This window comes from Gobius niger (genome assembly GCF_951799975.1).
Source record: "Gobius niger genome assembly, chromosome: 19".
Classification (NCBI taxonomy): Eukaryota; Metazoa; Chordata; class Actinopteri; order Gobiiformes; family Gobiidae; genus Gobius; species Gobius niger.
Genome location: NC_136870.1, coordinates 3,964,085 through 3,988,705, shown reverse-complemented (window position 1 = coordinate 3,988,705; position 24,621 = coordinate 3,964,085). Strand labels below are relative to the sequence as shown.

General features: G+C 42.9%; 1 protein-coding gene across 1 annotated transcript in view; it reads right to left on the bottom strand.

Annotated features, from left to right (window-relative positions):
- Window positions 1-24,621, bottom strand: part of dnah9 (dynein, axonemal, heavy chain 9) — a gene marked incomplete at its 3' end in the record, with an annotated part of 755,285 nt that overhangs the window by 64,171 nt on the left and 666,493 nt on the right. The window contains exon 70 of the mRNA XM_079578063.1: window positions 20,158-20,285. Coding sequence (XP_079434189.1) covers window positions 20,158-20,285 — 128 coding nt within the window. The remainder of the gene's footprint in view (window positions 1-20,157; window positions 20,286-24,621) is intronic.

The following is a 24,621-nucleotide window of genomic DNA, read 5'->3' as shown; positions in this document are numbered from 1 at the left end:
TTCTCCAATCGGCTGAGTGGCAGCGCTGTATCCATCAAGGACGGAAATACATTAGAGCAAGAGTGCAGAGAGGATCGTATCTTCACCTGCGATCCCGACGCAGAGGGAGAAGATCGAAATAGCAAATGGACACCAACTATTTAAAAACACAATCAGCTTTGCTTTTGCCTGGCTGAAGCTTTTTGGACCTGCCAGTTTCAGCAATAGGATCTGGCAAGCCAAAAGGCTGGGCTCTGTGGGCTTTCTGATCAGGCAAATGCAAGTGGCTGTCATAACCACTTTGAAATCGAGATAATTCCTTTAATGTAATACTAACAAAGGTTTGTGGCAAACTGAGTGGTTGGCATGCTTTTAAAATAATACGGTATAACGGCTCAAATTAATTAGACTGAACAACACCACGGGGGAGACAGTTCCGGACCTCTGGAACAGGCACACAGATTCATGTTTGATTAGCAGGAAGACGTTTGCATAATTATCAAAACACACATTAGCTTTATCTCAATCATTTCAGTTCAGTTTGTTTTTTGATTCTCAAATATAAACTGGACAGAATTCCCATTGTCCACATTGTCGTTTCTATGGACTATCTCGGAACATAGACAATTTCAAATGTGCTTCATTTTTATCATTGTTGTATAACCATTGTTTTTCTTTACTCTTGTCTGAACTGTTGGGACTGACACTGTGACGCGTTCGCGAAATGTTCTGAGGTTTGGTACGATTGAATTGCCTTTTGGGATCAATTAAGGGGAGACACTACAGGCAAAACAAAAAAAAAATCAGTTTTCAGGTTTTGGGCTAAATTGGTCTCTGAACATATAAGCTTTCACCCGGAAACAGAAAATATGCCTAATCTTCACAATAACATGCTTAAATGTTGCGCTGATTCAATGTTCCCCCATAGACTTATATGGGAGAATGCAAATTCAAGGGCCTTTTTCTCAAAACACATTTTTCTGTCATTGTGGCGACACTATGTCCACGTCAGTCGGACCTAAAGACTTCACATTTTCCAGCCTTGGACTGAACAATATTTGGAAGATTTTTTCGGAGGGATTTTTTATTATTTAATCCCTAAGCCCCATTTATTGAGTTTTGAATGTCAAAAAATGAGGCGAAAACTACATTTTTACAATTTTTTCCACTAAAAACAGCTTATTTTAAAATTAAACAAGAAATCCAAAATCCCCTCTGAGAAAGTCTTGGTAACTCATTTACCAATAAAATGAAACCATACATTTGAATGTAGCTCTATCCATTATTTAGATCTCGTCGCCGAAAAGATGGGAAATTTGGGGCATTTTTAGCCATAAAACACCTTGTTCTTATATGAAAAGATAAAATGACAGAAAACTTGCAATGTATTTTTTTCTTACATTTATGCCAGTGATCGACAGCAACAGTTTCAAATTGATATCTGTAAATTTATTTTTTTTCCCCATTCACCTGCAGTGTCTCGCCTTAAGTTTCCTGAATCTGAATCAACCACCACGTTCATCCACACATCTGTAGGTCAGCAGTGAAAACCTGAAATGTCACCAAACTGTGTCCCTGGGCAAGACACTTCGCTCCCTTCGCCTGTGTGAGACTGAGTGCTTGGTGCTTCCGGGGAAGTCGTGGCTAACGGTGGGTGAAGCACTTTGGGGGGGGGGCTTGTGTCACGCGAACAGTGCAATACACCGAGTGAGACGTAACGGAAACGATCGGCTACTGAAAAATCTGTCCCACACTGAGCGCCAGCACAGACAGTTGACTGAATGTCCTCTGCAAACAAACATGTCTAAAATCTGCCAATCTGCTAAACGTTGCATAGGTCGTAGGTCACACATGTTCTGAAATGCATGTGATTATCGTGCTAGTCTAGCAGGTCAACATCAATAATAAATGCCATCAACAGTTGCAATGCGTTCAGCCCTTGTGTACAGAAAGGGTTTTATTCTTTTTTTTCCCCAAAGAGAAATGCATTTGCTTTCTTTCTTCATAGAGTCTGCTGCATTCTCAAACCCATGTGCTGACTTTAAATATGCATGTACCTCATAGATCCTGCCCTAAATCCTCTTGTTAAATAATAATGATGATAAATAGTTAAGTTGAACCGTAAAGGTTGGAGAGATGCCTAGGGACTGTCCAATCAGCGTCGATTCTTGGTCTGAGCCCAAGGTCCCAAGCCAGACCCGGCGTCGGGCTTGGGCTTAGATTTCCCCATTGTGTCCTTTGGGCCAGGCCAAGTTGAGTTCATCAGCTGCGTGGGGCACGTGACTGTATGTAGAATCATATGGCTAGCTGAGTCCTGCTGCTCTGAAACCATCGGGATGTTCTCTTTCTCCAAGGAAACGGCTTGAACAAAGCAGTTTGAGGCGCTGTGTGAGTGTAAGCAGCGGGAAAAAGCTGAATGAAAGTGGATGATGGCAGTAGTGGCTAAAGGATGACCAGAGAGGGAGAGATGAGCGGCTGTGAAGGAGAAGAGCAGTGCATGTGATTGAACACATGAGGCTCAAATGGAATCACGCTCCCCAGACAGTGAACGGGGACGAGGGGGCATACCCACTTTCTCACACCTGGGACACAGTTTAGAAGAGGACTGCAGGTGGCGCTGTCATCCTGCTTCTTCAAGATGGAACATCTAATGACCCTAATTGTACTATGGTCACAACAGGCACTGAAGCTAAACTTGCAGTCTGTATTCACCGTATTCCGGAGGCTCGCGTGGGCGCCGTGACAAGGCAAAAAGAGGCAAAAGTGGGCGAGGCGGAATAAGGTTAATATGACGCAGAGGACGACAGTAAGTATATGATGCAGAGGACAAAAGTAAGTATATGATGCAGAGGAGGACAGTGAGTATATGATGCAGAGGAGGACAGTGAGTATATGATGCAGAGGACAGTGAGTATACGATGCAGAGGAAGACAGTGAGTATATGATGCAGAGGAGGACAGTAAGTATATGATGCAGAGGACGACAGTTAGTATATGATGCAGAGGAGGACAGTGAGTATATGGTGCAGAGGAGGACAGTGAGTATATGGTGCAGAGGACAGTGAGTAAATGATGCTAAGGAGGACATACAATGCAGAGGAGGACAGTGAGTATATGATGCAGAGGAGGACAGTGAGTATACAATGCAGAGGAGGACAGTGAGTATACGATGCAGAGGAGGACAGTGAGTATATGATGCAGAGGAGGACAGTGAGTATATGATGCAGAGGACGACAGTGAGTATATGATGCAGAGGAGGACAGTAAGTATATGATGCAGAGGAGGACAGTGAGTATATGATGCAGAGGACGACAGTGAGTATATGATGCAGAGGAGGACAGTGAGTATATGATGCAGAGGAGGACAGTGAGTATATGATGCAGAGGAGGACAGTAAGTATATGATGCAGAGGAGGACAGTGAGTATATGATGCAGAGGACGACAGTGAGTATATGATGCAGAGGAGGACAGTGAGTATATGATGCAGAGGACAGTGAGTATATGATGCAGAGGAGGACAGTGAGTATATGATGCAGAGGAGGACAGTAAGTATATGATGCAGAGGAGGACAGTGAGTATATGATGCAGAGGAGGACAGTAAGTGTATGATGCAGAGGAGGACAGTGAGTATATGATGCAGAGGAGGACAGTGAGTATATGATGCAGAGGAGGACAGTAAGTATATGATGCAGAGGAGGACAGTGAGTATATGATGCAGAGGAGGACAGTAAGTATATGATGCAGAGGAGGACAGTGAGTATATGATGCAGAGGAGGACAGTAAGTATATGATGCAGAGGAGGACAGTGAGTATATGATGCAGAGGAGGACAGTGAGTATACGATGCAGAGGACAGTGAGTATATGATGCAGAGGACGACAGTGAGTATATGATGCAGAGGACGACAGTGAGTATATGATGCAGAGGAGGACAGTGAGTATACGATGCAGAGGACAGTGAGTATATGATGCAGAGGACGACAGTGAGTATACGATGCAGAGGAGGACAGTGAGTATATGATGCAGAGGAGGACAGTGAGTATACGATGCAGAGGAGGACAGTGAGTATATGATGCAGAGGAGGACAGTAAGTATATGATGCAGAGGAGGACAGTAAGTATATGATGCAGAGGAGGACAGTAAGTATATGGTGCAGAGGAGGACAGTAAGTATATGGTGCAGAGGAGGGCAGTAAGTATATGATGCAGAGGACGACAGTAAGTATATGATGCAGAGGAGGACAGTAAGTATATGGTGCAGAGGAGGGCAGTAAGTATATGATGCAGAGGAGGACAGTAAGTATATGGTGCAGAGGAGGGCAGTAAGTATATGATGCAGAGGAGGACAGTAAGTATATGATGCAGAGGAGGACAGTAAGTATATGGTGCAGAGGAGGGCAGTAAGTATATGATGCAGAGGACGACAGTAAGTATATGGTGCAGAGGAGGACAGTAAGTATATGATGCAGAGGAGGACAGTAAGTATATGGTGCAGAGGACGACAGTGAGTATATGATGCAGAGGAGGACAGTGATTATATGGTGCAGAGGAGGACAGTGAGTATACGATGCAGAGGAGGACAGTGAGTATACAATGCAGAGGAGGACAGTGAGTATACGATGCAGAGGAGGACAGTGAGTATATGATGCAGAGGAGGACAGTGAGTATACGATGCAGAGGACAGTAAGTATATGATGCAGAGGAGGACAGTAAGTATATGATGCAGAGGAGGACAGTGAGTATATGATGCAGAGGAGGACAGTGAGTATATGATGCAGAGGAGGACAGTGAGTATACGATGCAGAGGAGGACAGTAAGTATATGATGCAGAGGAGGACAGTGAGTATATGATGCAGAGGACGACAGTAAGTATATGATGCAGAGGAGGACAGTGAGTATATGATGCAGAGGACGACAGTAAGTATATGATGCAGAGGAGGACAGTGAGTATACGATGCAGAGGAGGACAGTGAGTATATGATGCAGAGGAGGACAGTGAGTATACGATGCAGAGGAGGACAGTGAGTATATGATGCAGAGGAGGACAGTAAGTATATGATGCAGAGGAGGACAGTGAGTATACGATGCAGAGGAGGACAGTGAGTATATGATGCAGAGGAGGACAGTAAGTATATGATGCAGAGGAGGACAGTGAGTATACGATGCAGAGGAGGACAGTGAGTATATGATGCAGAGGAGGACAGTAAGTATATGGTGCAGAGGAGGACAGTAAGTATATGATGCAGAGGAGGACAGTGAGTATACGATGCAGAGGAGGACAGTGAGTATACGATGCAGAGGACGACAGTAAGTATATGATGCAGAGGAGGACAGTGAGTATATGATGCAGAGGAGGACAGTAAGTATATGGTGCAGAGGAGGACAGTGAGTATATGATGCAGAGGAGGACAGTAAGTATATGATGCAGAGGAGGACAGTAAGTATATGATGCAGAGGAGGACAGTGAGTATACGATGCAGAGGAGGACAGTGAGTATATGATGCAGAGGAGGACAGTAAGTATATGATGCAGAGGAGGACAGTGAGTATACGATGCAGAGGAGGACAGTAAGTATATGATGCAGAGGAGGACAGTGAGTATACGATGCAGAGGAGGACAGTAAGTATATGATGCAGAGGAGGACAGTAAGTATATGATGCAGAGGAGGACAGTGAGTATATGATGCAGAGGAGGACAGTAAGTATATGATGCAGAGGAGGACAGTGAGTATACGATGCAGAGGAGGACAGTAAGTATATGATGCAGAGGAGGACAGTAAGTATACGATGCAGAGGAGGACAGTGAGTATACCATGCAGAGGAGGACAGTGAGTATATGATGCAGAGGAGGACAGTAAGTATATGATGCAGAGGAGGACAGTAAGTATACGATGCAGAGGAGGACAGTAAGTATATGATGCAGAGGAGGACAGTGAGTATACGATGCAGAGGAGGACAGTAAGTATATGATGCAGAGGAGGACAGTGAGTATATGATGCAGAGGACGACAGTAAGTATATGATGCAGAGGAGGACAGTGAGTATATGATGCAGAGGAGGACAGTGAGTATATGATGCAGAGGAGGACAGTAAGTATATGATGCAGAGGAGGACAGTGAGTATACGATGCAGAGGACGACAGTAAGTATATGATGCAGAGGAGGACAGTGAGTATACGATGCAGAGGACGACAGTAAGTATATGATGCAGAGGAAGACAGTGAGTATATGATGCAGAGGAGGACAGTAAGTATATGATGCAGAGGAGGACAGTGAGTATACGATGCAGAGGAGGACAGTGAGTATACGATGCAGAGGAGGACAGTGAGTATATGATGCAGAGGAGGACAGTAAGTATATGATGCAGAGGAGGACAGTGAGTATATGATGCAGAGGAGGACAGTGAGTATATGATGCAGAGGAGGACAGTGAGTATACGATGCAGAGGAGGACAGTGAGTATATGATGCAGAGGAGGACAGTGAGTATATGATGCAGAGGAGGACAGTAAGTATATGATGCAGAGGAGGACAGTGAGTATACAATGCAGAGGAGGACAGTGAGTATATGATGCAGAGGAGGACAGTGAGTATATGATGCAGAGGAGGACAGTAAGTATATGGTGCAGAGGAGGACAGTGAGTATATGATGCAGAGGAGGACAGTAAGTATATGATGCAGAGGAGGACAGTAAGTATATGATGCAGAGGAGGACAGTGAGTATACGATGCAGAGGAGGACAGTGAGTATATGATGCAGAGGAGGACAGTAAGTATATGATGCAGAGGAGGACAGTGAGTATACGATGCAGAGGAGGACAGTAAGTATATGATGCAGAGGAGGACAGTGAGTATACGATGCAGAGGAGGACAGTAAGTATATGATGCAGAGGAGGACAGTAAGTATATGATGCAGAGGAGGACAGTGAGTATATGATGCAGAGGAGGACAGTAAGTATATGATGCAGAGGAGGACAGTGAGTATACGATGCAGAGGAGGACAGTAAGTATATGATGCAGAGGAGGACAGTAAGTATATGATGCAGAGGAGGACAGTGAGTATACCATGCAGAGGAGGACAGTAAGTATATGATGCAGAGGAGGACAGTAAGTATATGATGCAGAGGAGGACAGTAAGTATATGATGCAGAGGAGGACAGTGAGTATACGATGCAGAGGAGGACAGTAAGTATATGATGCAGAGGAGGACAGTGAGTATATGATGCAGAGGAGGACAGTGAGTATATGATGCAGAGGAGGACAGTGAGTATATGATGCAGAGGACAGTGAGTATATGATGCAGAGGAGGGCAGTGAGTATATGATGCAGAGGACAGTGAGTATACGATGCAGAGGAGGACAGTAAGTATATGATGCAGAGGAGGACAGTGAGTATACCATGCAGAGGAGGACAGTAAGTATATGATGCAGAGGAGGACAGTGAGTATATGATGCAGAGGACGACAGTGAGTATATGGTGCAGCGGTGGACATATGAGGCAGAGGAGGACAGTGAATATACGATGCAGAGGAGGACAGTGGACATACGATGCAGAGGAGGACAGTGAATATACGATGCAGAGGAGGACAGTGGACATACGATGCAGAGGAGGACAGTGAGTATACGATGCAGAGGAGGACAGTGAGTATACGATGCAGAGGACGACAGTGGACATACGATGCAGAGGAGGACAGTGAATATACGATGCAGAGGAGGACAGTGGACATACGATGCAGAGGAGGACAGTGGACATACGATGCAGAGGAGGACAGTGGACATACGATGCAGAGGAGGACAGTGAATATACGATGCAGAGGAGGACAGTGAGTATACGATGCAGAGGAGGACCATGTCCTGCTGTATTAAGGCTCATCTGGTTCTCTGTGGTGGATTTGGCGGCTCTGTCCCCTGAGTCTGTCGGACGTGTCAGATGATCTGAAAACAACAGTCGGCACAAACACAGTGGAAATGCTGCACACCCCTTTCCTAGAGTACTGCCCATGGGGAGGGAGGGGGGGAGAGTAAGAGAGAGAGTGGAGAGAGAGTGGAGAGAGGGGGTGGATGGGTGGAGAGAGAATGGAGAGAGGGAGGGGGAGGATGGGTGAGGAGGAAGTAAGAGAGAGGGCGGACAGAGAGAGAGGGGAGACGGAGGTGGATGGGTGAGGAGGTAGTAAGAGAGAGAGCGGACAGAGAAAGAGAGGGGTGGATGGGTGAGGAAGGAGTAAGAGAAAAAGAGAGGGATGGATGGGTGAGGAGGAAGTAAGGGAAAGAGAGCGGACAGTGAGGGAGGGGAGATGGGGGAGATGGGTGAGGAGGGAGTGGAAAGAGAGGGAGGGGTAAGATAGAGAGAGGAGAGACAGTGGTGGATGGGTGAGGAGGAAGTAAGAGAGGGGGGAGAGGGAGTGGGGGATGGATGGGTGAGGAGGAAGTAAGAGAGAGTGGACAGAGAGAGAGAGAGGTGGATGGATGAGCAGGGAGTAAGAGAGAGGGGGTGAGGGAGTGGGGGATGGATGGATGGATGAGGAGGAAGCAAGAGAGAGAGTGGACAGAGAGGGAGGGAATACGGAGGCGGATGGGTGAGAAGGGAGTAAAAGAGAGAGAGGGGAGAGGGGGTGGATGGGTGAGGAGAGGGTGGAGAGAGAGGGAGGGGTAAGGGAGAGAGAGGGAGTGGGGGATGGATGGGTGAGGAGAGGGTGGGAGATAGAGGGAGGGGTAAGGGAGAGAGAGGGAGTGGGGGATGGATGGGTGAGGAGGGGAGAGGGCGGGTGAAAGCAGGGAGACAGAGAGAGTCTGCTGTTGCCAGGGGGACAGGTCTTTCCCGGCGCTGTGATGGAACCTCTCATGCACAGGTTAATTAAACAAGCGCTGGTGGCCGTCCTCTCCCCCAGCTCTCCGCTCACCGTGTCCGTCCACACCGGCCGCATTACCATTCTGCCCTCGTGTCCACTCAGAATGCAAACACCAGCCTTGCCCCGCAGATAAAGAGCACAGACATATTGTATTGTATAATGCGGCGGCCCCTCGCACTCAGGAAATTTTAGCTGGAAAATGAAATAGTCTTTTCTGTGCACGACGAAGCCGAGACGAGAGTAAACATCTTATCCGGTATGCAATGAAACGCACCGTGATCGAGCACTCGAAGGCAAACACGGGGAGGGGAATGGTTCTCAGGGAGGAAAAGCACATTACGGAGGGGCTCGGAGAACGACCGTCCGACGGTGCTTTGTCGCGCGTTATTGGCTGAAACGGGGCTGCACTCGCTCTGGAAGACAAGGCTGTGCTGTTAGATTTGAGAGTTATATTTCAAAATAAAGATTCAGTTCACTGTGCACGTTTGAAACAGGATCAGGAGCATTACCACAACACTGAAATGTGTCCAAGCCGATTAAAACTAAAGATTGACATGAATGCTCTCTGGGTTCTTTTTCTCTTTTTTTCAGATTTCAAATATTTTCCAAAAATAGAATTATCAGGGTCTAACTCCTGCATTATTTGCACATGACATTATCCATCCATCCATCCATCCATCCATTTTCTTCCGCTTTATCCGGGGCCGGGTCGCGGGGGCAGCAGTCTCAGCAGAGATGCCCAAACTTCCCGGTCCACACACGCCTCCGCCAGCTGTTCTGGGGGGAGCCCGAGGCGACACCAGGCCAGCTCGGAGACATAGTCCCACCAGCGTGTCCTGGGTCTTCCACAAGGCCTTGTCCCACTAGGACATGCCTGGAACACCTCCCGCGGGAGGCGACCAGGAGGCATCCGAAACAGATGCCCGAGCCACCTCAGCTGCTCCTTTCGACGTGAAGGAGCAGCGACTCTACTCCGAGCTCCTCCCGGGTAACTGAGCTCCTGACATTACCACTTGATAAAAAACAGTAATAATTTAAATCCGAGGTGGTGGGCAGAGAAGAATTTTATGGTGGTAACTATAGTAACCAACCAAAAGCAGATTTTTCATCTGTAATTACTCAGTCCACAAGGGGTGGGCGATATTGACAAAAATTAATATCTCCAAATTTTTCGGTAATGATTATGAAGCGATACCATCAGAAATGGGCAAACATCTAGATTTAATTTAGATTGCTTTGTTGCTCAAAAAAGATATGAGAGCAGAAAAAACAACACAAGTACATTTTATTTTAGTTTTTCAGCAGCCGTTTTGGTAACTTTAGATAGGGATATTTCAGGATTTTTGACACAGGGCCTCATTTCCGAGTTATCCAGAGTGTTGTTGATTTCAACAAAACAGCCTGACCCGCTCCACAGAGCACCTGAGGCAAATCACTTAAAACACCAGACTAACCATATAAATGTCCGTGTCCAGAGAATAATTTTCGGAATATAAAGGAAATTGGATCACATGAATTATCGCATTTTGAGGGACTATTTTCTAGCAGATCACTCCGCCGCTGCGTAGCTCATACAACCACGAAGCTGATGCTGCTCAAATATAAGGTATTTTAAATGCAAAATGGTTAAAATGATTCTATAGACACAAACATTTTGTATGGTTAGTCTGGTGTTATAAGGGATTTGCCTCAGGTGCTCTGTGGAGCGGGTCAGACATGTTTTTAATGCAGGCTAGCCGTTACCATAGAAATGCACTAGCCTTGCACTAGCCTATCGCTACAAAACTCCTCAAATATAAGAAATGCATGAATTACAAAAAAAAAATATTATCCGAAATCAGCAACACTCGGGACAACTAGGAAATGAGGCCCTATGTCAAAAATCCTGAAATATCCCTTTTATGTTGGTTTCTTAAAATTGGAGATGAACTCGATGTTGTAAATCTGCATATCCTCCAAATAGCAATTTCGATATTATCTTAAATGTAGACGATATATTGCCCACGTTGCGGTCCACATGAAACATCCAGCACAAAGTTCAGCGTCTGCTCTGTCAGCATGAATCACAGCGCTTGAGCTGAACGGACTTTCAGAGATGAAAGCGTGAGATTTGTGAATCCAGTCAATACAAATAATGATCAGATTCAATATTTGGTGATTACATGGGTCCTTATTGAGATAATGACTTCATCAGGTAACATGAGCCCAGCATACTGATACTTTGGGGTCGCTGACAGGTTTTCTTCAAACAACAGTAGCTAGATTCTGATTGGCTTGTGATTAACTGTGTAAACTTGCGCGAGCCCTTCTTCACGAGGTGCTGCCGTCGGACAGGAGTGGGTGGTCTCTGTCCCGGCGGAGACTCTCCTGAAGAACTCTCCTCCTGTTTGATGGGCGGCATCTATAATTGGATGCGGTCTGTGAGGTGGTGTGGGCGCGGGGTAAAGCTGCGCTGTCACTGCAGCAGCAGAGGACAGTGCAGGGGGCGGGGGTTCCATTCTGGCTCTTCTCACAAGTGTCATACGATCCTTGTGATAGGCATCGACCTATGCCCTCCCTGTCAGCCCGTGTGGCTATAGGGATATGTGTTATATACAGCACTTTAACCCCTTAATGTGTGGCTATAGGAATATGTGTTATATACAGTACTTTAACCCCTTAATGTGTGGCTATAGGATATGTGTTATATACAGCACTTTAACCCCTTAATGTGTGGTTATAGGGATATGTGTTATATACAGTACTTTAACCCCTTAATGTGTGGCTATAGGAATATGTGTTATATACAGCACTTTAACCCCTTAATGTGTGGCGATAGGGATATGTGTTATATACAGCACTTTAACCCCTTAATGTGTGGCTATAGGATATGTGTTATATATAGCACTTTAACCCCTTAATGTGTGGCTATAGGATATGTGTTATATACAGCACTTTAACCCTTTAATGTGTGGCTATAGGATATGTGTTATATACAGTACTTTAACCCCTTAATGTGTGGCTATAGGAATATGTGTTATATACAGCACTTTAACCCCTTAATGTGTGGCTATAGGATATGTGTTATATACAGCACTTTAACCCCTTAATGTGTGGCTATAGGATATGTGTTATATACAGCACTTTAACTCCTTAATGTGTGGCTATAGGAATATGTGTTATATACAGTACTTTAACCCCTTAATGTGTGGCTATAGGGATATGTGTTATATACAGTACTTTAACCCCTTAATGTGTGGCTATAGGATATGTGTTATATACAGCACTTTAACCCCTTAATGTGTGACTATAGGAATATGTGTTATATACAGTACTTTAACCCCTTAATGTGTGGCTATAGGATATGTGTTATATACAGTACTTTAACCCCTTAATGTGTGGCTATAGGAATATGTGTTATATACAGTACTTTAACCCCTTAATGTGTGACTATAGGGATATGTGTTATATACAGTACTTTAACCCCTTAATGTGTGGCTATAGGATATGTGTTATATACAGCACTTTAACCCCTTAATGTGTGGCTATAGGATATGTGTTATATACAGCACATTAACCCCTTAATGTGTGGCTATAGGAATATGTGTTATATACAGCACTTTAACCCCTTAATGTGTGGCTATAGGAATATGTGTTATATACAGCACTTTAACCCCTTAATGTGTGGCTATAGGAATATGTGTTATATACAGCACTTTAACCCCTTAATGTGTGGCTATAGGAATATGTGTTATATACAGCACTTTAACCCCTTAATGTGTGGCTATAGGAATATGTGTTATATACAGCACTTTAACCCCTTAATGTGTGGCTATAGGGATATGTGTTATATACAGTACTTTAACCCCTTAATGTGTGGCTATAGGATATGTGTTATATACAGTACTTTAACCCCTTAATGTGTGGCTATAGGGATATGTGTTATATACAGCACTTTAACCCCTTAATGTGTGGCTATAGGATATGTGTTATATACAGTACTTTAACCCCTTAATGTGTGGCTATAGGATATGTGTTATATACAGTACTTTAACCCCTTAATGTGTGGCTATAGGAATATGTGTTATATACAGTACTTTAACCCCTTAATGTGTAACTATAGGGATATGTGTTATATACAGCACTTTAACCCCTTAATGTGTGGCTATAGGGATATGTGTTATATACAGTACTTTAACCCCTTAATGTGTGGCTATAGGATATGTGTTATATACAGCACTTTAACCCCTTAATGTGTGGCTATAGGATATGTGTTATATACAGTACTTTAACCCCTTAATGTGTGGCTATAGGATATGTGTTATATACAGTACTTTAACCCCTTAATGTGTGGCTATAGGAATATGTGTTATATACAGTACTTTAACCCCTTAATGTGTGGCTATAGGATATGTGTTATATACAGTACTTTAACCCCTTAATGTGTGGCTATAGGATATGTGTTATATACAGTACTTTAACCCCTTAATGTGTGACTATAGGGATATGTGTTATATACAGTACTTTAACCCCTTAATGTGTGGCTATACGGATATGTGTTATATACAGCACTTTAACCCCTTAATGTGTGGCTATAGGATATGTGTTATATACAGTACTTTAACCCCTTAATGTGTGGCTATAGGATATGTGTTATATACAGTACTTTAACCCCTTAATGTGTGACTATAGGGATATGTGTTATATACAGTACTTTAACCCCTTAATGTGTGGCTATAGGATATGTGTTATATACAGTACTTTAACCCCTTAATGTGTGGCTATAGGAATATGTGTTATATACAGCACTTTAACCCCTTAATGTGTGGATAATTCACGAGTTTCAAGTTTCAAGTTTAATGGTTTTGTATAGCCCAATATCACAACAGAAGTCGCCTCACAGCTGCACCAAACATTAAGGCAATAAAACAGAGCAATAAATATGACAATTAAATGTTCAGGTGAATCCAGGCAAATATAATGTCCAATAGGATACCAATGAGCGGCGTGGGCGTGCCCTGTCCTTAGACTCTCCACATACCACTAGACATACCACTTCCTGCAAGATAATTGCAAATAAATTCAGGCGGCCTTTTCGTTCCACATGACAGGTGCATTCATATGTCAAGTGCATGAAAGATTGAAGGAAAATTGGTTGAAATGGGAGAATAACCATTTCTTGTTTTCTGTACAATCAGTTTTCAGTGACTAAAGAGGAGTGACGTGAGCTGTAGTCATAAACATTTTCAGGAATCAATGGGCTACATCAGTCAGCCAAGATATTCTACAGAAATGTTTAGCAAGCTCACAAAGATGAAATACATTCACTAAGTTTGTCAAAAGAGTGGTTATTCTGCCATACTGTACAAAAGGGAGTTAAACCATGTGCTCCATGCACTGTAAAATAAAATAAAATCTAAAAATGTTTTATACCTTCTTCTCTCTTTATGAAATTCTAAATGCCATTGATTGTGCCAAGCCACTACAGTATTAGGAATGACATCAAATGGACTTCAAATGTAACGTTGCATGCTATTTTCTACATTATTGATTTATTTTCCACATCATTAAATGCATACAACAACAAAAGGGGAAGCTAAAAATATGACACTCTCAAAAAAGTCATTAGAGCCGGACTTTAAATTTGTTTTTGACACGTGTAAAGTTCCCATTAAATATCCTCTTACAGCACATTTTCTTGAGTCGCTCGTGGCCACTGGGGGGTGTTATTGCATTACCACACCATGAGAACCAAAAGGAAGCGCTTACCTCGCCCATTGGTGGCTGCACACATCTGCACCAACTAGAGATTAGATTTTAAGCCCGAGCCCAAGCCCCGCCCATGTCCGACCCAAAAGTCGGGCCGAGATGTCACGCATGACAGTCGGGTTTGGGTCAGGCTTCAAGATCTTTCTTTTTTATAATAATAACTAGCTGAGACCCGGCCTTTGGCCGGGCCTCGCTAGTCTCCACATTTGATATTCAGAGATTGTGAGTGATTACAAAGAAATGTCCAACCCGTCACACAGTTCAGCTGTAGACCAGTGGTTCCCAACCCATTCCAAAAACTATGGCCACTACAAATGAGTAAAAGAATGAAGGCAAAAAACAATGTCAAAGAAACTGCAATTGGAGTGTTTGATGCACCCGTGCTCCTTTCTTATAAACTACGACAATATTTTCTCTAAACTCGGGGAACAGGATTCAAGAGACAGTGGAATAATTATTGATAAATATTAGGGGTTCAGCTTTAACGGTTTGGTTCACGGTGCAGGACCCGTGGTTTGGAGCATCACGGTAGTGTACAATAAAAAAAATAATGAGTAGGTTTTGAACTGAAATAGCCTAATGATCGTTATTAGACAGTATTTATAACCTTACAATCAAATTGGCAATGCGTTCAAAGCTGCTTTAGAATAAAATGTACCTCTGGGCTCACAATACGTGAAAGCAAAATAGAAAACAAATGGTACAGCAGCAAAGTAAAAAAAAAAGAAAAAAAACTACGCAGTGCAGGCCATGCGCTCGTTAAGTTATAGTTTCATTTTCGCTTTTACTCACACGGAGGATAAATCAGTCGGAGCAGCGTGTTTGATTAGAGGCTCGTGTTTGAGCAGGTTTTGGGCACGCACGCACACACATACACACACGCCCACACACGCACACATCGCCCTGTTTGGATGCGCGCGCACACATACATACACGCACGCACGAACACACACACACGCGCGCACACACACAGCGCCCTGTTTGGATGCGCGCACACGCACGGCAGTCAGATCTCGTGCACTGGCGTTTTTGTGACAGCGGGTTGCAGCACCACCAACCACGCACACACTCAGTACTGTCGCCAGGCTTCCTGGTGTTCCCAAACGGTCTCCCATCCCAGTCCTAACCAGGCCCTTCCCTGCTTAGCTTCAAAGTCGGTATGGGAAATAAACATGGCGGCGCCCAGGCGGCGGCCATTGAGATAGCGTTTTCTATAATAGATAATTATTATTATTTTATGAATATCATTATTATCTCTAATAAACAATCCAACCTATAGGGTTAGTCTATCGGATACAAAATGTGGTTATAAAAATAGCAGAGTCCGGGAGGGAGGTGGTGCAGGTGCGGGGGCGGGCGCATGTGCTGCTGTGTTGTCACGTTTAAGCAGCATGGCCAGCCTTTGATAGCGGCGCCACACAGAGAACATCACTATTCACTCTTTCTCTCAGGACAGCGTTTAATTTACAGCAGATAAAAAAGCAGTTTAGTTCCTCTTTGTGCTTAAAAAGTAGCCTTTGCAAATGCAGCGTGATGTTTATGAACCATGAGGAGAAGGAGAGAGACGGGAAGGAGGAGAGGGACTCTGCCCACACCACGCACCGGGCAGCTGGCTAGCACCGGAGCTACGACCATGAGCAGCGGGGCTCATCGGACTAGCGACAGGGCTAATAAAACTTCCACCACCGAAACCTACAACCACTAAGGTAGCAAACAGACAGTTAACCATGCAAAATCAATATCAGAAGTCTGCCATCTAAAATGGAACAACTGGAAAAACTATTATATGACTCAAATCTGGACTACTTAGGGCTCACCGAAACACGGTTGAAAAACAAATACCCCTGCATGTGCCTATACTATTCCGAATATTTAGAAGAGACAGACCACATGAAAAAGGAGGCGGTGTGCTGCTGTATGTTAAAAGGAATATCCAAAGCAAGCAGATGGTTCTTCCCGAAAATGGCCTGGAAAGTGTGGGAGTTACGATTTGTCTATCCCATGAAATGTCTTTTAAAGAGGGGGTATTGTGCTTTTTTCAATCACATAGTCTATAGCACACTACACTGCGTTCCAAATTATTATGCAAATTGTGACTGACCACTAACTTCTATGTCGTCTAGAAACTCATGATGTGGACGCCCTCCTCCCCTGACCTCAACCCTATTGAGAACCTTTGGAGCCTCAACAAAAAATCTATGAGGGTGGGAGGCAGTTTTCATCCAAACAACAGCTCTGGGAGGCTATTCTAACATCCTGCAAATGAATCCAAGCAGAAACTGTCCAAAAACTCACACGTTTAATGGATTTAAGAATGTTGAAGCTGCTCAAAGAAGGGCTCCTATGGTAAAATATAACTTGACCTGTTAACATGTTTTTGATTGAAATAGCTTTTGATTTCAGTAAATATGACCTCCTAATGCGACAAATTCTACAAATGACCATTTTCAGTTAATTACAAGCTTTAAAATGTATTGGAACAGTAGATTTTGAGGTTTTTACTATATTTATTTTTGTTATTACTGGGAGATTTTTTCAACCACATTTAAATGATCCTCTACCAGTTAAAGACTTGAACATTATTATGCTGACTCTCATTTGAGTTGACAATTTAGAAAAGCTTAGAAAAATGTCATTTGCATAATAATTTGGAACACAGCGTACAATGATGATGCAACCTCATGTTGGTCTGTAAATGCATTAAATTAATATAACTGCCTTGAATAAAATTGCTCTCTCAAAATGGCTGCACCAAACGTTTTGAAATTGGCCTCTGTCTCTTTAAGAAGCCCCGGCCCTTTCAGACACGCCCCCTTCAGCGCTGTCTGTGGCATCATCACAACACTACTGCATGCATCGAAACTACGATCGATTTTCGATGCATTTTCATTTCGCTGTTGGAAAGGAGCTACGTTTTATCACTTTATGAACAATGGCCACACAGGATATGATTCGATCCAGCGTCTGACCAACACTTCAGGCATGTTTTAATGAGGGAATGATATAATAACATGATTTAAAAATGATTTGAAAAAAGTCGATTTTACATAATAGCCCCCCTTCAATGTTGTAGTATTATATAGGCCGCCTAATGAGAAGGATGCAACAAGGAAACTATTTTCATGGGTGATTTCAACATAAAATAAGTTGGATAAAACATGTTCCAATAAGTTAAGGCACCCAACTCAAGTGATAAAGAATCCAACTAGAATAACTAGCTCCACTAAAACGCTGCTATATCGGGTATTCACTGATAAGTCAAGAAAACGTAGAATTTAATAACCGGTTTATCGGACCATAATCTAACATTATCATTATAGAAATCAAAATAGAGAAAAGCGTGATTCCGAAGCGTAACATGGAGCTCTTGGATACTGAAATAAAAACTACTGTTCAAAATGATTTAGTTTGTGGCCAGGACAGGGAGCAGGCTGGTAGCACTCTTAAAAATGCAATTACTCAAATTATCTCTAAGTAAAAAAAAACCTTACCATGGCTCAGTGAGAGGTTATGGCGCTTAAAGAAGGATAGAGACGCTGCCCTAAAAAAGTCATCTCAAGTCAAGGTTAGACCAGTTTAAAAGCCTGAGAAACACAGTCACAGCACAGCTCAGAAGTGCAAAAGCAGACTTCATAGACATAATCAAACAGGCCAAAGGGAATAGTAACATGATATGGAAGTGTATTGACAATTTCTCTGGGAGAGAGCGGACTGGAAATGGACCTATTGGACTTAACATAAACTTTGACAACAATGAAACACTCGCACCTGGAACGCAAGCCCCTGCAAAGGACAGTTGCTAACACGGTTGCTAACATGTTTAATGACGACTTCATCACCTCGATCCTGGAACTGATTAAACCCTCAGAGCTGCTTTTAACACCACCTGCAGCCATTGCTGGGGCCCCGGCCGCTGGTCCCGGTGGAGGACTTACAACCTGGTGGAAGTACTGGACTTTGAATGCGTGAGTGAAGGCAAGGTCAACAAAGTTATGACATCACTCGCAAAAGACTCATGGGGATTTGATTTGCTGTTACTAAAGAAATATAAAGAGGTCTTTGCAGAACCAATTGCGCACATAATTAATCAATCGTTCAGTGTGTATTCCCTTCGTCCTGTAAAACTGCAATTGTTACACCCATTTTTAAATCAGGAAACAGAAAGGACATTAAGAACTCCCTGCACTTTCTAAAGATATTAAAAACATGTTGCAGAACAGCGGATTGAGCACCTTGACAATGGAAATATGTTACACCCCATGCAATTTGGCTTCCGTTCCAAACACTCCACCGACACAGCTTGTTGTTATTTCCTCGAGGTGATCAAATCCAGTCTGGGCAAGGGAGGGGCCGCTGGGGCCGTTTTCCTGGATCTACGTAAGGCATTCGACACCGTTAACCACTCAGTGCAAAACTGTACAATTTCAATCAATTGGCTTCAATCATACCTAGCAGTAGTTACCAGTGTATAAAAAAAGATTATGAAACTTCACCGTTCAGATCCTGCACTACAGGGGTACCCCAAGGGTCTATTCTGGGGCCGTTGCTCTTCACTTTGTTCATCAATGATCCACCTTCCATCTGCAATGGCGTGGAGGTCTTGATGTACGCTGATGACACGGTTTTATATACTCATGGCTCCAATGTCATTTCTGTCACTGCTAAACTATCTGTGGCCATAAACAAAGCCTCCCATATGCTGAATACAGACACAACGGTCACAATGTACTTTTCAAACAAAAGAATTCAAAGTAAATACCTATGTGTGATCTTAGACCCTGTACTAATTTTTTAAAAACATGTGTGTTTTGAAAGTTAATGCAAGGATTATATCGCATATATTGTACTGTATGTCATCATGGTCTCAAATCAAACAAACCATTTTAAACCCCCTTAGATCATTACATAATCAGGCCTGGAAAATCCTCGATAAAAACTAAGCTTAGATGATGCTGCCCCACCCCCTTTAAAAACATACATACAGCTATGCTCTCAGCTAACAAACAGAGCATTAAGGTCTGTATGCAGGGGTGACTGCAATGTTCCTTAAAGAAAGTCTGCCTTTTCCCAATCAGAATTTTCCTATAAAGCCGTCACAGAGTGGAATGGGCTCCCAGACAATCTAAAGAACAACGCAGATTTTCACAGCTTCTTACGGCTAAAGACCGGCTTTCAGACCACCAGTCCTGCCCAGACTAACCGGACCAGACGGGTATTTGGCCATCAGATGATACCGTCACGGGTACCATTTGATGCCTATTACACTGTACTGTGTTTTCAAGAACTTTAAAAAAGAAAAGAAAAAAAAAACTGTTGCACCCCATATATCTTCTGCACTTTATAATATTACAACTAGCTGACATTGCACACAAGTTGGTAATTTGCACTTTGTATTTGCATATTGCACCTTATTTGTAAACTGCCTTTTTATATTGTATTAATAAACTGTCTTTTGTTATGTAATCTTTCTACATAAATGACCTTTTGATATAAATAAACGAGCAGAATGAGCAGAAATGGAGGAAGTCATTCATTGGATTACTCGTTAATGCAGATACTAAACGCTGTAAAACCTGGTATGAGAGCACGTACCTGCAGAATGACCCAGTGGCCCTCCTTCGCGGCGATGGCCAGTGCCTGCTCTGCCACCGCCTCCTGGCCCTGGCCCAGCGACACGTTGTGAAAGTTCTTGTTGTCAAACGTGAATCCCAGTTTCCTTCCTGAACACAGAAGAAAATGTAATAAAAATGGCATGTTATAGAACAAGGCTCTATTCTAAAGGCTGATGGTGAAATGGAGCAGCAGTCGTCTGCAGGGAAGATGTTGAGTGTAAAATATAGTGTCCGTGTGAGGGCTGTAAAGTAAACGTGCTTAAAGACTCCAGAGAGCAGCAGTGCAGATGCTCCATTAGTGGCACTGTTGTACACATCAGCAGACTTAACTACAGCACAGACTGTGGCTTCATCATAATGAACCCAACACACACCAGTGTGCTCGTAACCTTAGCCCTGCTTGCAAGGCTTAGGAGAGGCCCAAATAGGAATTATTGGGCAAAATGTGTTCATGAATTGTGATTGACAATAGAGCAGGTGCCCATACAACTCTATGGGAGAGAAACAGTTTTTGAAAGAAATTTCAAAAATAAAATGTGTTAATGTTGATACTGATCACTAGTTGTAATTATGTCATATGTGTGAAGTGATTGGATTCACAAACCTGCCACATTATTCTAGTCCTACTGACCAACATCATGCACGTGTTTTTGAATATTGTCAAATCTTTTGGACGCCTTTAGATTAGATTCACCATAGTTCATATGTGCTGGAAGAGACAACATTGAGACGGTTTTTGCTTCATGTGAATTGGCCCAGGAAGGAGAGATATTAGCAAAAAACTGAGTCTGGAAATCTGCATTTTGACAGTTACCATAGTTACCAGAATGACATTTTCAGCTGCTCTCCATCTCAATTTTACAAAACCTATTCCTGTAATCATTACATTCAAATTAACTATGATTATTCACAATGATCACATTTTCAAAAATGTGACTAATCTATTGTTTATTTGTCTATTGTCTTTTTTTTTAAATTTTCATTCATTCAGCATTGTTTGTTCTCATCTGAACTGCTGTAACAAGTGCATTTCTCCATTGTGAGAACAACAGTCTTATCCGTAGACAAATGGCATCAGTTTGAGGGTTTTTAAACATTTTTCACATGGACTGTGCATAGAATACTCCATAGTAACATGGCACTAACTTAAAGAGTAACAACTGTTTCCTGTCCTTGTTTATTCCTGTATATGGAGTTAGCCATGTCTCACTGTAATAATTCATATTCAACCCTTAAAGGGTTATTTCAGGATTTATGACATAGGGCCTCATTTCCTAGTTCTCCAGAGTGTTGCTGATTTCTGGAGATATTTTTGTTTGTAATTCAAGCAGTTCTTATATTTGAAGAGTTTCGTGGCGCTAGGCTAATGCAAGGCTAGCACATTTCTACGACATCAGCTACACTGCATTAAAAACAGAATCATTTTGACCATTTTGCATTTAAAATACCTTATTTGAGCAGCATCAGCTTCGTGGTTGTATAAGCTACGCAGTGGCGGAGTGATCTGCTAGAAAATAGTCCCTCAAAATGCAATCATTCATGTGATGCAAGGTCAATTATATTCCAAAAATCGACACAGACATTTTTACGGTTAGTCTGGTGTTATACTGTAAGTGATTTGCCTCAGGTGCTCTGTGGAGCGGGTCACACTGTTTTTAATGCAGGCTAGCTGATACCATAGAAATGTGCTAGCACAAGCCTAGCACCACGTAACTCTTCAAATATAAGAACTGCATAAATTACAAAAAAAAGAAATCCAGAAATCAGCAACACTCTGGATAACTAGGAAATGAGGCCTGAAATATCCCTTTAAAATGCAAAACACACGCAGTTGTAGATGACTTGGAATATGTAAAGACTTCACTGGAGATTTCTGTTGATATTTCTACCATAACATACCTCCACAATCGAAAACAACCTAAAAACAATTGGCTTGACTTTTACTTAGTTTTTGCATTTGATTTGAACAGGAAACAGTCACTACCACAGAGAGCATCAATCTGTGCCACTTTTTTATTCTAAAAGCTCTTCAACTTCTGCTTCTCAAACTGTGATACTTCAGGTACTTCCGTTCTGTTCTATGGTTTATTCATGGTTTACACTCAGTTTGGACAGAAATAAGTCCTATTTAGGTGTGTTTTAGTCCCGGTTTAGTGATGGAATATAATGTGGCCTGGTGGTATTTGGAAAGTCAAATATTTGATGAAAGTTTGAGAACCATATTGTTTGTGGATATTGGCTCCGCCCAGGTTTACACTGGCTTCATGACCTGTGTGACTCATCAGCTGACAGGACCTTTGAAGGTGCAGGCTGTATCTTTAATCACTCTGTCACTGTATTCTTAGAACTGAGTAGAATGATTGGTCTCTCAGCTTGTCCATGTTCGGGTCAACTCTATGTTCAGCTCAGAACATCCGTCTGTATCAAGCTCCACATCAGATCGACCACAGGAAACAGAACGCCCATACATCCGGGTTTTCAAAAATACTCGTATAGTCACTATTTTATATTATATTGGGCAGTAACTAATGTTAATGCTGACATCCTGAAACGGGTTTGTTTGGTAGTAAGTTAATATACGGTATATATACACGTATACTGTGCTGTTTAAGTATTGCATGTGTCTGAGCTCTGTGAGAGCAGGTGAGAGGCTGAACATGAACCAGTCCAAACCTTACCCTGACTGACTGCCACACACTCTCTTAATGACGGCACAGTCATCACACGGTAAAACGACCAACACATGCTAATGCTAATGCTAATGCAGTAGAAAAAATACACTTCTTGTAGATTTGCAAAATAATAATAGGTTCATTCATAAAATGTGCCCAAATGCTTATAATTAACTCTACATGTTAAATCCAAATAGGGCAGCACTTTAGAGGTTCCATGAGTAGGTACAATACATATAATAAGAAAGTAATTACACATGTAAGTACAATATTTAATAAGGTGTACAAAGTGTAACAACGGTGAACAACATGCACAGTAGGTGTAGGGCCCAGGTTTCCAAGTAAATTTTGCTGGGGGCCAACCGGGTGTGCATCGCCGGGCTCCATAAACAAAAGCTCCAGTGGTATATGTTGTTTTCAATGAATGAACATTAATGAGCCTGACAGGACAGGACTGTAGCCTCGGCTCACACTTGCACTTTACAAGCCTGTGTCACAAGTCTCTGCTACACTGTAGTCATTATTTATTCACTCAGCACTGGTGGTAAGCTACTATTGTAGCCACAGCCGCCCTGGGCCAGACTGTCCATTTACCACGTGATTATAATATGTTGTTTATATCCTGATGTCTTCTTATGTTAGTGCCCTCTGCTGGACACGTGTGTTATTCTTTCCTTTCTTTATTTAAGCTGCCCCCTCGTGGCTGAAGTGAGCACTCTGATTATTTATTTAAAAATTAATAACTCCGTACCGGAATTGGTTAGAGACTTCCCTATTTTTTTGACATATGCATATAATTTGTGCTCCACAAGTCAGGGGCCAAATTGAATCATCTCGCGGGCCGGATTTGGCCTGCAGGCCGCCTGTTGGAGACCAACAAAGGCATACAAGATGCAATAAAGGTGAACATAGTACGTAAGTAAGTGCTTTATTTGTCATTGCACAAGTGTACAATGAAAGTGTTCAGGTGTTAGTCCTGAGCCGCTGCGACTGAGCCGCACGGCCACTGTGGATCAACCTGACCAGCATGTTTTTGGAGGCAGAGGAAGCCATAGCACCCTCAGAAAACCTGGCTGGCTGCCTTCAGTCTCCTCTGACCTTCTGAAACGGTGAAGCCCCTCCTGGGTGTGTCCCTGTTTCAGAGTGTGGCGTCCTGCACTGGTCTTCTTCCTGCACAGCTCCCTCCGCTTCACAACAGTCTTTCCCCATCTCCTGGGAAGAGCTTATCGGATACCTCCTTGTTTGTCTCTTCCTCGTTTCCTATAGCTCCTCTTGTGACGCCTCCTCTGTGCTGCAGTGGTGGGGGCTCTTGGTGCCTCTTCAGTGTCTCGAAGAAGAAATTTGTAGATCTCAAATGGGTTTAGCTGAGAAGCTAGCTGTTAACTTTTTTAAAAACTGCTTTCTTCAGGACCATTATGGACTCTCTGCAGTGAACCCCACAAAAACACGGCAAGGACCTACAAAGGCATCCAGTAAAACAGTGTGGGACAGAAACCACAAATGCCGTAATTACACATTACACCTCGTTACTCTTTATTTTTCTCTGTTCCCTCTTGCTTCTTGTAGTTACAGACCATAGCGTCTCACTTAAGATTAAAGAATACACTCACGAGGAGCTACAGATTAGGTACGATGTATTTGCACAATAGTTACTCAATTTATGACACTTTATAAAGCTGGCACATCGATATGACGGCCAAAACACCTGCAACTACATGTTTTACACCCTTTTACACGTTCTACAGCTTTGTTACACTTTATTAATCCTTGCA